Source organism: Gobius niger (genome assembly GCF_951799975.1).
Source record: "Gobius niger genome assembly, chromosome: 4".
NCBI classification, from domain to species: domain Eukaryota; kingdom Metazoa; phylum Chordata; class Actinopteri; order Gobiiformes; family Gobiidae; genus Gobius; species Gobius niger.
Genome location: NC_136855.1, coordinates 25,852,726 through 25,869,431, shown reverse-complemented (window position 1 = coordinate 25,869,431; position 16,706 = coordinate 25,852,726). Strand labels below are relative to the sequence as shown.

Genomic DNA, 16,706 nt, shown 5'->3' with positions numbered 1-16,706 from the left:
CGATGGACCATTATGGTATGAGACTTATCATGTATTTTCCATCAGCTCCTCCAGTGATCCTGCAGCCTCCAGAGTCAGTGTCCCTGTCCCGAGGTAACACAGCCAGGTTTGTGTGCAACAGTTCCGGAGAACCAGCGCCAGTGTTACGCTGGCTGAAGAACGGCCAGCCTCTGCAGCCTTTCAGACGCATGAAGATCCAAAGCCCAGGAGTGATGCTCATTAACCAGCTGGCACTGGAGGATGCCGGCTACTACCAGTGTATCGCAGACAATGGCCTGGGTACAGCCTGTGCCACTGCCAAACTCACTGTTATTGTACGAGAGGGTCTGCCTAGCCCCCCGCACCACCTATTCGCCACACCTTACTCCAGCACCACTGCCCTCCTCACCTGGGAGAAACCCGAATACAACTCCGACCAAATCATCGGTTACTCTGTGCACTGCCAGCGGGCTGCAGGTCTGTTTGAACTTTTCCTATTACAGTCTTCAATCAGCCCATTTGCACACTTTAACGCACATCTTTGTGAAGTAGAAAAAGACATGTGTGCAATGAGTGACAGCTTTTCTCATCAGCATAGTGAGATAATGTTAAATTGTACACCGCGTTCCAAATTATTATGCAAATGACATTTTTCTGTGATTTCAACTCAGCATAATTTTCAAGTCTTTAACTGGTAGAAATTTGAGATTATTATGCAACTCATCATTTCAATACACTTTAAAGCTTTAAAGCATATTTACTGAAATCAAAAGCTATTTCAATCAAAAAAAATCTTAACAGGTCAAGTTATACTTTAACATCGGAGCCCTTCTTTGATAGCAGCTTCAAAATTCTTAAATCCATTAAACTTGTGAGTTTTTGGAAAGTTTCTGCTTGGATTTCTTTCCAGGATGTCAGAATAGCCTCCCAGAGCTGCTGTTTGAATGAAAACTGCCTCCCACCCTCATAAATGTTTTGCTTGTTGATGCTCCAAAGGTTCTCAATAGGGTTGAGGTCAGGGTAGGATGGGGTCCACATCATGAGTTTGTCTCCTTTTATGCCCATTGCAGCCAGTGATGCAGAGGTATTCTTTACAGCAGGACATGGTGCGTTGTCATGCATGAAGATGATTTTGTTGGGGAAAGCACGGCTCTTCATTTTGTACCATAGAATTTAGTGTCAGAAACTACACATATTTTTCAGGTCATTTTCACACCTTCAGGGATCCTAAAGGGGCTGACCAGCTCTCTCCCCATGATTCTGGCCCAAAACATGACTCCGCCCCCTCCTTACTGACGTCACAGCCTTGTTGGGACATGGTGGCCATTCACCTACCATCCAGCTGATCTATTCATCTGATGTATTTGTCTGGCTGAAACCTCATTGTGCCTTTATCTGCACAAACTCGTGTGTGCTCTGATTCAGTCACAAATCTCTTATCAGTATGATAATTAAGCTTAATATTTCATGAAATATCGAAGGTTTTCATACCTAGACCAAGGCATTCAACTATTTCACACTTTTCATTAGCAGAGAAATCCTTTTTCTTTCCCATATTGAAAACCTTTTTTTTTTTTACCTTTTTGACACTGAAATACAATTTGCATAATAATTTGGAACACGGTGTAATGGCACTGGTGAAAATATGAGTCATATCTGATCTTGTAAGTAAGTAAACTTCCTTTCAGCAAAATTCATGGAAAGAAGATTTTGTATTTACAATAAAAAATAGGACTTCCAATTTAATGGTTGCAACCTGAGAAAAAAAAAAAAAAAGATTTTGCATTTTTAATTTCCAAAATGCCTTAGATCTGGTTGTCAGTGGTAATAACACACTGTACATGTTTTTGTTTGTGTCTTTATAATGTTACATAATATAGTTTTATGTGAAAGTAGTAGCAAGCTATTAACAAACGCATTATTTTTTGCAGGTTCTGATAATGTGGAGTACCAGTTTGCCATGAACAATGACACTACTGAGTATTACTTCAAAGAGCTCCTTCCCCACACTGCCTATACATTCTTTGTGGTGGCTTACTCACCCATGGGTGCCAGTCCACCTTCTCTGCCTGTTACTGTGGAGATGCTGGAGGACGGTGAGCAATCCAACCCTTCACTTATCTGCTAAAGCTCTGTAAAATAATTGATTCACTGAGGCAAAGAGTATGACTGGCTTTGGGCTTTCTCATAATAAGAGCAATTTGTAGTTAGAGAAATTTTACTGGGTTCACTGTTTTGTAGAACATTTACTGATTGGTGTTTAACTAGATAATTAATTAAACTGCCCTTAGTTGAAGTTTTCCTTCCTTTTTAATGGCTCTTTTTTACGCATTCTTTTCTTTTTTGCATGCTATTGAGCCTTGATCCGTCAGAACTCGTCTCCTCTTCCTTTCCCTTATTCTATAGTGCCAAGTACTTCACCGCAGCTGTCAATAGCCAGCACCGCACCAACAGACATTCGACTGATGTGGCAGCCATTGTCCTCGCAATATAGCAGAGGAGCCGTGACCCGCTACCGCATTGAGTACAGCACATTGGACCAAAGTGAGCAAAGTCTCATCAATACTCTGAACAACACTTCCTATACATCACAGAGCTGTACATGTTCTATGCACAACTGTGAATCAGCAAATACCGTATTTATTTATAGAGCTGTACTGAAAGTGCATGGTGTGCATTACTATATGTTTTCCCGCAGTGGACAATGTCTTCTCAGTCGAGGTGGGAGGTAATGAGACCCAATTTACCCTGAGAGAGCTGCAGCCCAACCAGACATACAAGATGAGGATAGCAGCAGGAACAGGCATTGGTTTTGGAGTGCCATCTGAATGGTCCCAGCATCAAACTCTGGCTAACTACAACCAAAGTGAGAAGAGTATGGGTAAGGGAGAGGATGTCTTATGTTTGTTGTTCCTCTGTCCATTAATACATTTATAAATTATAACAACACACCCAGAGATGATCATTTAAATGCATACAGTATGTGATTCTTTCCCCTTTATAAAGTGTCTGATCTTGTATGCTTTCTGTCATTTCTAGTCATATTTGCACCAACTGAACTGAAAGTCAGGGCCAAAGCCGGTTCACTCAACGTCACATGGCACCCCTCCCCAAATCACACGGTGGTCTCAGGCTACAAGCTGTCCTGTCAGGAAGTGGAGCCTGATGATGTTCCTTCTGGCCATAGACCATTGCAAGTGCACACCATCAGGCTGCGCAAGAGGGCGAGATACCACCTTCTCACTGGCCTGGGTATGTCAGGGGAAAGAAGTTGGGTTTTCGTCCACGTGTTGTCATTGTTGTCATGTCTCTGCTATTTTTAGAATTCTGCATCAATCATGAAAATAAATGCAATGACAATCCAACACTTACTTACTCTTACTCCTGACTGGAAAGTAACCCAAAATGGAAACAAGAGTGGAATTTACCAAATATGAATTAATATAATGGTCTTAGCTTGTCCAGTATTCATTCTTCCGCCTGGTAATTGATCAGTATACAGTCAACTGGTCATGTAGTACTGCAGAGCTGTTGGTGGCAGCTTTGATTTGCTGCATTAGTAATGTGAGGATTTTACATGGCAAATGCAATCAGGACATTAGAGCCGGTTTCCTAAATTAAAACAAGGAGACGGAGGAAAGCTCTAGCATTGGCATCAAAAAATAAATTAAAAAATCATCATAATCTACGCTCTATTTATATTTTTTGGGAGCACATAAGTCCATGTTCATTCTCTCCATGCATCTTTTGTCTCTTTCATGTATATATTTATATAAAAACAACTCTTCCTCACTCCAAGCTCGGATCCTCTACCAGAGGCCTGGGAGCTTGAGGGTTCGAGTATCTTTGCTGTACCTAGAACTGCACTTTTCTGGACTTTCTCACCCTCCAGCCGACCCCCTGGTATTTCTTTAGTTTCTCATATTCCTTTTTTCTGATGTTGCTGTCACTTGGTATTGCTCTGTCAACCACAACGGCCTTCTTCTGCTCTTTGTCCTCCACAATGTCCGGTTGGTTCGCCATTACCATTCTGTCCGTTTGTATCTGGAAGTCCCAGAGGATCTTGGCCCGGTCATTCTCTACCACCTTTGGAGGTGTTTCCCACTTTGACCTTGGGGTTTCCAGCCCATACTTTGCACAGATGTTCCTGTACACTTTGCCAGCCACTTGGTTATGGCATTCCATGTAAGCTTTTTCTCAGGGGCCTCTTTGCACTGTCTACACATGGTCTTGTCTGGTGTGGTAGATCTGGGCCTCTATTGCTCTGGTGCTCAAGGCCTGCTCCTGTGCAGCCATGATGAGTGCCTCTGTGCTGTCCTTTAGTCCGGCTCTGTCTTGATATTTACCACTTCAGTTATGTTTCGGTGGTGTAGCCCATGTACTTGTCCTCCCATGACGGAACTTCCAGCACTTCATCTTCTGTTCCCCATCGTCTGAGACATTCACTGGACACGTCATCTGTTGGAGCCTTGTCCTTGATGTACTTGGATCTTGGATGTTTCATCCTGGATAGTGGCTCTCACGGTCACTAGTCCTCGACCTCCTTCCTTAAAGCTAGTGTACAATTTCAGGGTGCTGGATTTGGGGTGGAACCCTCCGTGCATGGTTAGGAGCTTTCGTGTCTTAACATCTGGGGTTTGTATCTCATCCTTTGGCCAGCTTATTATTCCTGCAGGGTATCTGATAACTGGCAGGGTGTAGCTGTTTATTGCCCAGGACTTGTTCTTGCCATTGAGCTGGCTTCTTAGGACCTGCCTTACTCGTTAGAGGTATTTGGCCGTAGTGAGACTCCCTCTGTGTGGACTACCTTCTCTCTCTTTATCACCATCCGACCACACTTCTCTAGTCTGAATGACATCCCAATGTCAGTACTGCAGATCCGGGTGGTATGGATCAGTGAGTCGATGTCTCGCTCACTCTTAGCATACAGCTTGATGTCATCCATGTAGAGGAGGTGACTGATTTTGGCCCCGTTCCTGAATTGGTATCCATATTGAGTCTTGTTGATTATTTGGCTGAGGGGGTTCAGACCTATGCAGAACAGCAGTTTTAATCAATTTTGGAATGAGACTGTAACATAACAAAATATGAGAAAAGTGTTGCGGTGTGAATACTTTCCGGATGCACTGTATAATTTATATAGTGCCTCAATGTATTTCCAGCAACAACAATGTGTTCCCTGCAACAACAAAAAGAGATATGTAATGTCTCTACCATGTGTGTTTTTGCTCAGTACCTGATCGCCAGTATGAGGTGAGAGTATGGGCATTTACGAAGCAGACGGAGGGAGCTGCAGTCGCGTGGAAGGGACGCACAGAGAAAGCTCACAACAGGAGTAAGTTCGGTCTTGTCTTCTCTTGATTTCTGTGGCCCTTGCAATAAAATCCTTACATTCATTTTATCGACTTCACCGTGTGTCAAAGCACCCTGGCCTCCTTTGCGTCCCCCTGCACGTCCACCTCCCCTACCCCCGAGTATCATCCAGGCCGAAGCTAACAGCTCCACCTCCATCTGGCTACGCTGGGAGAAACCTCGCTTCAGCAATGTCCGCATCATCAACTACACAGTGAGGTGCAGCCCAGCCGGCACCACCAACGCATCACTGGTCTCCTATCACACTAGGTCGGTTCAAGTCAGGAATTCAGTCAATTAATCTTTTTTTCTGTACCTCTGTTCTTTTTTTTGTAGGATCTCCAATAGATAAATTGCAGAAAGCAACTCCAATATGTTATACAAAAATACTAAGAAAGAAATAATTCTTATGAAATACCGATACGTCAATAAATACACATATAGATACACTGACTTTTGAGCTCTCATTACTTACAATTACTTTTGATTATCTGCTTTGATTTTGCCCCCACAGGGACAGGAATACATCCCCTTTATGGCAAACAGTAACTTACTAAATACATCCACTCTATTGATACAGGCTAGAACATGTAACCCTGCATAGGTTTATTTAATAATGTTGAAAAAATCATCTTGGATACAAACTCTAGAACTCCTACGTCTAAAAGTTGCATAGTTTCATAGTGTCTGACTTTAAAGCATTCTCATAGGAAAAAACTTAAGTAGCTCCCTGCCAGTTCTGTTATAAAAAAGTAACTCACTGGTTAAAAGCTTTGAAGTTTACCTTGTCTTTCTCCTCGTGTAAAATTTACAAAATGTTTATTTCCTCCTTCTTCATCTGTAATGATGTTATATTTTGGCGTCTTTAACTAAAGTGTTTGCTATTGATGAAGTTCTGTGCAGGAGATTCTGCTGGGTGACCTAAAGCCTTTCACGCGATATGAGCTGGCAGTGCAGTCCAATGGAGTAGATGTGGCCGGACCCTTCAGTAGCACTATGGAGGAGACCACCCTGTCTGATAGTAAGCATACCCTCATTAGAAATTAAAAGGTAGCAGTTCATTCACTATACAACACCAGTATTATTCTTTTGTTTCATGTAATACTGCTTGAGTGGAGCATAAAACATCCTACGTAACAATGTGCATAAAGCATTTTCTCCATTGGCGTCCTTGAGAACCAACCTCGAGGGAAATTATTCTTTACCCTTTCGCATACATTTCCACTCCAGTACAATACAATGTTCTGCTATTTATCTTGGAGGCTATAGGAGACAGAAAGTAGATGATCTATCTATGCGTCTTGCCATCTAGCACTCTAGCTTCCTATCTATCTAACCATCTATGTTATCTACAGCTACAGCAACGTTTCTATCTGATCTAGCTACGTATATATTGATGATCAGCCTTGAGACTCACTGAGATGGAGCTGTTATTTGTGATTTCTAAGACTACATTCGATGGTCTGTATTTACCTTGTGTCTGCCTGCTGATTAATTGGGCACTCCTTAATTTTCTACTGTGATGCAACCAGCAATGTAATCACTGAATCAATTAATACTTATTGTACTTCTATTAAACATAATAAACACAATTAGAAAAGAAAAAGAAAACAATGCATCCATCATTCGCTGTGCAGGTAATTTGAAGCTTTGAGCATTTGTGCATTATGATTTTTAACGGTAAATATATTTTTGGTTGTTAATTTGATGTTTCTGTGACTTTCTTAAAATGCCTTTTTAAATCTTTGTCACTGCTATCAGTGCTTGACACCCTTTGCTGGTAAGTGGCATCACAGAAAGATCCAGGTGTAGGGGACGCTACTGACGACTTGTGGCTCTGTGCATTTGTCGAATCCAGGTGGTCCACTTAAATGGCATTATTTGCTGTTGCACCAGTCGTCCTATGCTCCTCTGCTGCATGTCATCACCTGAGCCCCTGGCCATTCCTCAACTGCCCCTCCCGCCTCCACCAGCACCTCCACTGGCCACAGATGGCAGGGACAGCAGCACAGATGGCTGTCACACACGCCTCTCATTGAAACACATTGTACTCAGGGCAGCTGTGTGGGCTCATTTGGGGTCTCCAATTACTGACCCACTCCTCTTCCCTTTAGGGCCTTCCTCTCCTCCAGAGGAGCTGCAGCTGAATGCTCTCGACGCGTCCTCTGTGCTGGTGAGCTGGCGCCCCCCACTGCAACCAAATGGAATTATCATCAGCTACACAATTCTGTACAGCATCAACATAAGCCTGTCAGAGCACTTGTGGAGCAATCTTTCTCAGGATGGTGAGCAACAATATTTATTTACTAAATCTTTTTTTTCTTGCAGAAGTGACTTTCAGTTTTCAAGTTTTGCGTCTGTTTGCTCTTGTAACATAAATTGTAACATGTCTGTGTCGGCTCTCAGTCATACAGGAGTTGTCCATCTCCAATGAAGGTTGTTGAGTCATCTTCTGTACTCTGTAGTTGAAGTGTACAATGTTTCGCCTCTCATCCAAAAGGCTTTGTCAGCGAACTGAAGTTTAAGCTCAGCCCGCAGACTGGATAGACCAGTGGGAGGAGTTTAGCTCACCCACAGGTGAGAGTAGCCCTCTCACATCTTTGCAGTTCTAAGTCCTAATGACCTATCTCACACCTGAGTTTCAGTCTGAAGAGCCCTAGTGATAGCTGATCACTGTTAATGGCCTGCCTATTGAACTGTCCTGGGCTGAGTTTCAGCCTTATTAGCATGACAGAGGCCTCCAGGCCTGGGGCGCAGCAGGCTGCTGTACAGTGGAGACAGGAGGAATATACGTCCTCCATTCCTGTTCATGGATGGATTTTGTTTGTTTCTTCACAAACATTGCATCTTTGACTCTTTCAAACCATTTTTTCCCCCTAAATTGTAACCTTAAACCTAGCCTGGCCTTAGCCATCTGTAAACTCTGGTCAATTATCATTTCCCTACATGTACGTCTGGGCTTGATCTCAGTGGCCGCGTTACATCAGTTGACTTTCTACCTACCATTCAGCGAGCGGGGGAGGCGGGTGTTGTAGGTGACGTCAAGCATTTGTGCCGATTTGCGGGTTGTAGTTTGGCAATGGCGGCGAATATGAAAGAAATGGAGGCTCTTCAATCGGTCCTGGCTCGGCTCCCAAATATCCAGAAATTAAAATTGAAGCCTTGGAATGTGCAAGAAATGCCCCCAAGAGTTATGATGGCTCGCTTCACTCACTCGGGCGCATTACATACATCACGACCAAACGCTAGCAAAAATCAGATCCAACCATTTTAAAGGAGTTCACCCTTCCCACTTGACAACGCTCAATTGATAAGTTCCAGACCTTTGAACAAAATGCAATGAGTACGAGGGTCTGGTAAAACCAGGCTACATTAAACCTAAATTGTAACCTTAAATAATAAAATAATAAAATAAACATTTTGCTAAATGTACTTTTCTCCATAGATTTAAATGGCCACTTCTTAATTCAGAAGTAGTTTTCCAATCCTCAAATGATTTTTGCAGGGTTTTTTTTAGGAATATTTGTTAATATTCCATTTTTACAGAAATATTCTATAATGTATTCATTTGAACACTAAATTAGCCATGCCCTTAAGAAGAAATATGTAGACTAAATAAATTGAATATTCTTTTTTATTTCCATAAATTAAATTAAATAAAAAATAAATAAATTGAATTTACTCTATCCATAATTCTGATTATTTCCTCAAATCATATGCTGTCCTGTTTTAAACATAAAAAGCTTCATATGAAAATGAATGAAATAACATTTGCGTTGTACTTTACTTTGTAAACTTTACTGCATAGTAATAGCATGATAATAGCATGTTACCTTGTTTTAACATTTATAAATGGAACAGAACTATTTGATTCTATATACTATTCTATAACTATTTGATGCTATACAAAACCATTAAACTTGATTCCATAGTCATTTGATAAATTGTAACGCTAGTTTCAGTATGAAGACTGTCAATTACTAGGAACCATGGTTAGTATCTTTCTTGTGATAATACAGAAGCAAGGCTGCAAAATGTGTTTCCCTATCCCTAATTATTATGCTATGCCCATACTATTCCCATGTTATTAGTAGTGGTGTAGTGTTGGGAAACCAGAAGTAACAGGAGTTTTCTTCATGCGCTGTGTGCTCATGAGCACGATATGGTCATTATTTTATTAGAAGTTGGATAAGAGTGGGGCTCATTGGGGTGTTTTTTCATGCTAGTCAGTAAGTATAATGTATTATACATGATGGACATTTTTGATTGATCTTTTATTTGAAAATGAATTTTTAATTACAGGTACCATCGCCAGTGTCGAGATACGAGGCTTGTCTAGTGGGATGCAATACTTTTTTAAACTGGGGGCATCAACCGAGATGGGACCTGGACCTTATTCTCAAGTCAAAGTTGTGCACATTCCATATAGTAAGTAGTCATTTGCATTATAACATATATAACGCATCTAGTGCAACTAAGGAATTACACGCATTACTAATTTGTAGTGAAGTCAGTTACTTATGTCTTATTGGGAGTAAAACTATGTACTATGCAAACTCTATTCCTAGAATGTATTTCTATCGTCAAATAAGAAAGTGCAGCTCCATGTGCGACCATCCTTTCTATGTTCAGTCCCATTTCGAGTGTACAGTAATTTGTTGTGCAAATATCAAAGGACCACACACCAAGGGAGGTCTCTGATAGCCTGCAGTTTGTAGCTTGCGGAAGCGTGGAGTAAAGCAATTTCTCTACTTGTGAGATGTAAGCGTGTAAGAATGCATTTGTATTTTCCCACACAGGAAACATATAATTTAAGTAGGACCATTACCGTGATCCCATGCTTTGTATTTCTATTTCCATTTTGTTCGGATATTAGTTTAAATGAATGGCTCTCAAACTGTTGTTCATATACTGTAAACACGCCATGCCGGATTGTAGCAGGGCTGCCAACTCTCACGCTTTCACCGTGAGACACACGCATTTGAGTGCCTTCACACACTCTCACGCCACACTCCTCATATCACACGCTCAACCAAAATATATCCCTGACTTTTTGCAGTGAGCGGCTGCAGACGCTTTATTTTGTCTGTGTGCCTGTCCACGGCTCCTCTGGTGATGTGTCGGTCGCGAACGATCCGGCTCTGAACGAGTCTTTTAAGTGGACGATATATGAACGGGTTCGCGGAGGTGAACGGCTCCTTTTTTGTATTAGATGTGCATGCTTATTTTGCAAACGAAAAGTCACTGCTGGAGTGGGGCGGACGGAGAAACGAGTGGCAGAGGGACTGCCAATGCACGACCGCGGGACGTGAGCACGGCCGGTGGGGAAAGGGTTTTAGAGCGCGGCTCAGGGGAAACAGCGCCCGAATGCTCCCAGCGCCAGCTCTCCCGGGCCATGGGAGAGAAAAAGGCGCGTGGGTTGCGTGAGTGACGAGGCGGCTACAGGAGCCCCGACACTCACATCTTCCACCTGTTCACTCAGCTCACTCCACTCTCGGCCGCATCCGAAGCGACATCACCGCGCCCACTGCCTCCTCCTCCGCCCCGGTCACCTCCCTCCACCACAGCTAGGCTGCAGCTCCACGAGGAGCTCAAAGTGAGCACGCATAAGGCAATGAGTTTGAGAAATAAAAGTCCTAATGAAATAGGCCTAATAAACAACAGTTACAGAGGAGATCGCGCCAAAGCTAGACCTCTTTCACTTACGTTTTTTTCCCCCATACGGTAAAATACAGGGATCACATTTTCAGATTTTCTAAAGCTTGCGCTACTTGCTTTTTGTTGGTAATAATTATGACTGACGCAGAGAAACAGCAATAACTAAAAACACTGAAATATAAGCCAAACAATGCCTAACATAAATGTTTTTAAAAGTGATGCCAAGTTTAAATATATATTTTTAATGGACTAATATAAAATGAATACATTATAATAACAGGAAACACGAGTTAAACTTATCACTGACTTCAGAGCGGGGGATGTTTTAAATGTGTTTCTGAGCTGCACGTGACTGACTGTCCTCAAATATGCACAATGCTTTGTGTCATTGTACCTTTTGGCAGGGCTGTAACGATGAAGAGGCCTCTGGGCATTTGCTGAGAGGCCCCAATTTGAAAGGGGCCCAGAAATATAATTCATTAACAGCAGTAAATAGACCAGCTAAAATTATTATTGATGATCTAAAATGCACCAGATTGCAGGAAATGATATCTGAATTTTAAAAAAATTCTTGGGGGAGGACCCCCAAACCCCCCGTTCAGAGTGCCCTCCCACATTTTCAATAGGTACTGATCGTGGGGTGGTGCCAAACCCCCTCTGATCCATTATGCAGCTCCTGATGTGCTCAGTCATGTAAATCCTACTTGTTTTTGGCTTATAATTGAATACGATTACAAGACACTATCGCCATGAAAAAGGCCCCCCCAGCATGGGACCGACCAAAGTCTCACTCCAGTTTGGTGAAAAGTTGGCAGCCCTGTTGTAGCTATAAGCTAATTTTCATTCATTGTCCCCAACTCGCACTCGCAACACACTTTCATTCATCCTGGCCTACTGTACATGTTTTTGTGGTAGGGGAAACCAGAGTACCCGCAGACACTGTGATAACAGGCAAACTCTGACCTTCTCGCCGTGAAGCACGAGCGCTAACTGCTGCACCACCATGCTTCTTGCTCTTAAATAATGATACGCTCTATACTTATTACTAGGTATTCTGCCAGAGCTGGACATCCCTACAGTGACAGGCATCATTGTTGGCGTATGTCTGGGCCTCATCTGTATACTCCTCTGCATGTGCTTCAGCTTCCGCAACATCAAGTCCAGGTACTGTCACTGACTAGTGCTTCTGCTAGATTAGACTCCAAGAGAAGAAACCATTTGGATTCATATTCTGCCAAACTGACCTGTTCTCTCTTTTAACCATGTTATGCTGTCTTTTCATTGTTAAAAACATATCTCCTGAAGTTTATGAATGATTGAACAATTCTGCATATTCACCTCAGATCATTTCTTGCTTATAGTTGGCAATTATTGTTTTGAGTCTTGATATTTTGTAATATTTTGCTAAGAAATGCCATTATATGTGCAGAATTATTGTTTGCATAATCATAAAACATCAACAATGCATTGCTTTGGTGTTGAAACGTTTTGAATAGCCAGATTGAAGCATTATAAAGACACTAATAATAACACCTTCTATGTATATATATTCAGGGAGCTATCTGGGGGCCTGGACTCCACAGCTGTTATGCCTCAGTTCAGGAGGGGAGCTAGCTGCCATCTTCCATCTAATGTGCCAGAGTGCAGCTACAGCCATGAACTGGAGACACTGATGCCCCCGGGCAGCCAGGAGTGTGGTCATCCACTGGCAGAGGCCCCAGAGGAGCAGAGCCTGATGTCTAGTGCTCACTCAGGGGGAGGGGAGGGCAGCCCTTCGTCTGAGAACAAGGTCAGAACCTGCTATTGCCACCAAAATGCTTTGACACATGTGTTTTTTTCCTACTGTCACTCTTGGGAAATTATAGGAGATCGCTTCAGTTTACTTCTGTCATCTTATTGCCGCTTTCAGACAGTTTAATTTAGACTCCTTTGCTCTCACACTACTTTTACTCATTGACGATTAAACAGTGTTGCTGTGTAAAAGGTTTTGTTCTAACATGTATGTTTTTTTTCCAGATTGCTTGGAATGGGTCTATCAGCCATAACTGGGCCAACAGAATCACCAGATACAGAGACACCATCACAGAGGACGGTCCGACTTTAGTAAATGGAGCCCCTAACATTGTAATTAATAATAATGGCACGGTAAATGAATACATATATCTATGAAAGTGTCAGACATCTGTGATAAGATGGTTAAATTCAAGTGACTGGTTCTTCAGATAATTACATGGCACATAAATCCACATAAAATGTAATTTATCACTTCTCACTGTTGGATTAATGCTTAACACATTATGAATGCTATAACAAGTTTTTAAAGCTGTCAAGTGTATTTAAGTTACATTTACAGTTTTATTAACAAACTGATAAGAACATTTTTAACCCAGTTATTCAGTATCAGATTACAGTGTAATACTGTTTTGTTGTTTATTTCTCCAGTTTTTGTATTATGCAGTTGTCAGTCCACTTCTTTCATTACACTGGTTTACAACAAATTTGGTTTCTGATGTAGGACAATTTTAATGTGCAGAATCCAAAAATCACATTGATTTTACTCAATCGGGTACATGTTTACCCCACGACCAAATTAAGCCTTAAGTATTGTCTTTATAATGTCTGCCTGTCTGTCCTCAATGAGGGGGAGACTGGTTGTAACATCATTTGCATTTGTGCATAATATACAGTATTTTGCTACACAAAGCAGCTGTGCTTACAAACTAGCGTATGTTGGTGACAATTTCTGAAAGCTAATATACAGGCACTTAGATTGTTTGATATTCCAGTTCACTCCTTAGAAATGCCACAAAATATTAACAATTTAGTTGAAACTGGCACCTTGGCTAGGGATGGTCATGGAATACAGAGATTTGACACTGGCCTGACAGAGAAAAATAATTCTACGCTGCAAAAATGTCCTATATTAGTTTTAAAAAATTAGACATCCAGTGCTAACTCAGTGTTGTTGTTGTTATTGCAGGATATGGAAGATCATCTGTGTGAATCAGTGTGCAATAACCAGGTGGAGGCAGAGGTCATAGTCCACTCAGAGCTGTCAGACCCTGAACGAGCAAACCAGGAGGGGGACAGGAGGAGAGAGGAGTCCAGCAGCAGCTGCACCAGGGGACTGTCATTATCAGAGGACACATACTCCCCTTTGAGCCAGTGCGGCCCACATACAAAGAAGCAGCCTCCGCAGGAACTACCAGTGGTCAAGACCCCCTCAAGTCTTCCTTCAATAAAGTCCCTGTGCAATCACAACGGGGAGCTGCTGGCCACAGGAGGTGAGCAGGAGACAGACTCAAAGCTGCAGGACACTGGTCTCACTAATGGCTTCCATTCACCTCAGACTGTGCACTCTGTGCTGACAGAGCATTTAGAGAATGGGGAGCCCAGACACTGTCCCAATGCTGCAGGAAAGACAGTCTCTGTGGCTCTTGCCTCTACCCCGTTTGTAAGCTCGGGACTGGTGCACGCTACCTCAGCTGTACACACATACTTGTGCCCATAGTCATGGCATTGTGGCATGTACCTCTCTCCTCTTAATGACTCTACTGTTTCACCATGGTACAGCAGGTTTATTACTCACCTCACTGTAGCCCATTCTGACACATGCCCACATGGTCCATAGACTTCAGTGGTGCATGTATGGGTTCCTCTCATCGAATGTTAGCCGATGGAAGTAGATTGTAGGCCATTTCCTCAGTGTAACACGTGGCCCCCTCAGGAGTGAAATGCTCATAAATAAATGGTTCCTTGGACAGGCTCACAGTGTTGAGGGGAGGGTCACAAGTGCAGACTCAGTCCCTTTGGACTTTGCTGTGTGGAGGCTGCAGTTCTGTGGCAATGAGGAATGAGCCCTTAGGACTTGAGCTCTTTCTTATCCTCCTGCTGTCTCAGGGTCCAAACTCACATCAAAACTCAAGTGTTGTTTCTTGTTTCTATACAGTATGCCATGCTTATGCATAAACAGGCTCTATTTAAACACATCTGTTAAGTGGAGTGAGTCAGTCTCAGGTGCCTAATTATTGTAGGTGCGTTGTTGTATATTCCTCTATGTGAAAACATTCTGTACAAATGTGCCAGTTGAACAAACTCAAACATAGGAATATGTAAAACAATTCCAGATGCCAATTATCTTGAGAATTTATTAACTATGGCCACTGTTACTGTTGAATTAGATTTTTTTTTTTTTTTCAGATTCCAGATGCTACATATTTTTTGTAATGGATTATTTGTGAGGGTATTTAGGTATTTTACACAAGAGTTCATTTGGTTTGGCTTCCATCTCGGGATGCACCACACTGTTCCACAATACCCGGTTTAACACGTACAGTACATTCTAATGTTGTGCCATGTTTAACACTATTATACTGTATGTACATGTATAGCATGAGGTAAAAGTGTTGCACCAGGGCGTTGACAAACTGACTTGTGCTGGGAACTTCTCATGGATGTGACAGGTGCATCCCTTCTCCTGATCAACAATGCTACCTCTTTATTTTCAGAACAGTGTCTGGAATGGTTTTCTAGCAATGTGTTACCAGCATTTTTAAAACCATTTTCTTACTGGATTGTGTTCTGATTTAAATAGCCTTTGATATTTTTGCAGGAATCACCACCACCCGACACTGACTGTAATATTCTTGTGCTTTGTAAATCAACAATGAACTGTCAGCTTCCTCTGAGATTTTTGCAGTATTATTTTGGGGATTTAAATTGTTCAAAACACGCAACGTCCAAAGTATCCGTACAGTATTGAGAATATAATTTACAACAAACACCATTGCAGTATTACATCATGATACGACGCTGACTTAATAAGAAGAGAATGACCGTGAGTTGACTTGTGCTACTCTTGTGCTCTCAGGTAGCTCCTTCACATCCTGCAGTTAAGGAGACACTGCTGGCAAAACTCATTTTATTTATTTTGATTTTTTGAACATATAAGCTTTCAACTGTAAACAAAGAAATTGCCAAATCTTCACACTAAGGTGTTTGATTATTACACTGATTCAGTGTTTCTTCATATGCATTTTTTTGTACTGTGGGCGACAATATTTCTACTTATAGCACAGTATTTTGAAGTTACTTTCAGAATGATTTTTCAGGGTCTGTTTTTAGGCCTTATTGCACCTGGAACCCTAAAAAAAACAATTGAAAATTGAAATTTTAACACTTTATTTTATGTAATGTCTGTTTAAAAATAAGTTTCAAAACTTCCCTTTTGAAAAAATCTTTATACCTAATTTGTCAACAAAATAAACCCATGCATTTTAACATGGCTCTATCCATTATTCAGATTTTATTTGGCAATAATATGTGCATAAAATGCCTACGTTTCACGTGAAAACAATCAGTTTATTTTTTGTAAATGTCAGTAATCAAATTGATGTCTCAAAACCTATTTTGTTTTATTCCTATTCACCTGCAGTGTCTCTCCTTAAAGCAGTACAACCTTGGAAACATTGTTTTCCTGCCTGTATATGATTCCTTGGTACCTGTACAAATCATCCTCACATTGCCTCTAAGGGGAATTGATGTCTTTCTTTTTTGTTTGTAACGGTCAACCAATTGCATGATACCTCAAGCCTTTTCAGCCTTGTTATGTATTTACCTAAACATTGCAACATACAGTAGCAGCTCTTAAAGACAAAAGTGAATGTCTTCTAAGAGATCCTGGGTCAAAAGTACCATTACTGTGTATCGTTTTGAGC

The 16,706-nt window shown here is 41.6% G+C and overlaps 1 protein-coding gene across 2 annotated transcripts in view; it reads left to right on the top strand.

Annotated features, from left to right (window-relative positions):
* Nucleotides 1-16,140, top strand: part of igdcc4 (immunoglobulin superfamily, DCC subclass, member 4) — a 39,216-nt gene extending 23,076 nt beyond the window's left edge. The window contains exons 7-20 of one of the 2 annotated variants that reach the window (XM_079555158.1): nucleotides 46-456; nucleotides 1,911-2,075; nucleotides 2,386-2,523; nucleotides 2,678-2,860; nucleotides 3,019-3,231; nucleotides 5,213-5,314; nucleotides 5,403-5,601; nucleotides 6,225-6,352; nucleotides 7,446-7,616; nucleotides 9,634-9,759; nucleotides 12,039-12,153; nucleotides 12,544-12,778; nucleotides 13,006-13,113; nucleotides 13,970-16,140. In XM_079555158.1, coding sequence (XP_079411284.1) covers nucleotides 46-456; nucleotides 1,911-2,075; nucleotides 2,386-2,523; nucleotides 2,678-2,860; nucleotides 3,019-3,231; nucleotides 5,213-5,314; nucleotides 5,403-5,601; nucleotides 6,225-6,352; nucleotides 7,446-7,616; nucleotides 9,634-9,759; nucleotides 12,039-12,153; nucleotides 12,544-12,778; nucleotides 13,006-13,113; nucleotides 13,970-14,500 — 2,825 coding nt within the window. In that variant the 3' untranslated portion in view covers nucleotides 14,501-16,140. Of the gene's footprint in view, nucleotides 1-45; nucleotides 457-1,910; nucleotides 2,076-2,385; nucleotides 2,524-2,677; nucleotides 2,861-3,018; nucleotides 3,232-5,212; nucleotides 5,315-5,402; nucleotides 5,602-6,224; nucleotides 6,353-7,445; nucleotides 7,617-9,633; nucleotides 9,760-12,038; nucleotides 12,154-12,543; nucleotides 12,779-13,005; nucleotides 13,135-13,969 lie in introns of both variants that reach the window. The other variant, XM_079555157.1, reaches the window with a different exon arrangement.
* Nucleotides 16,141-16,706: the final 566 nt, after the last annotated feature.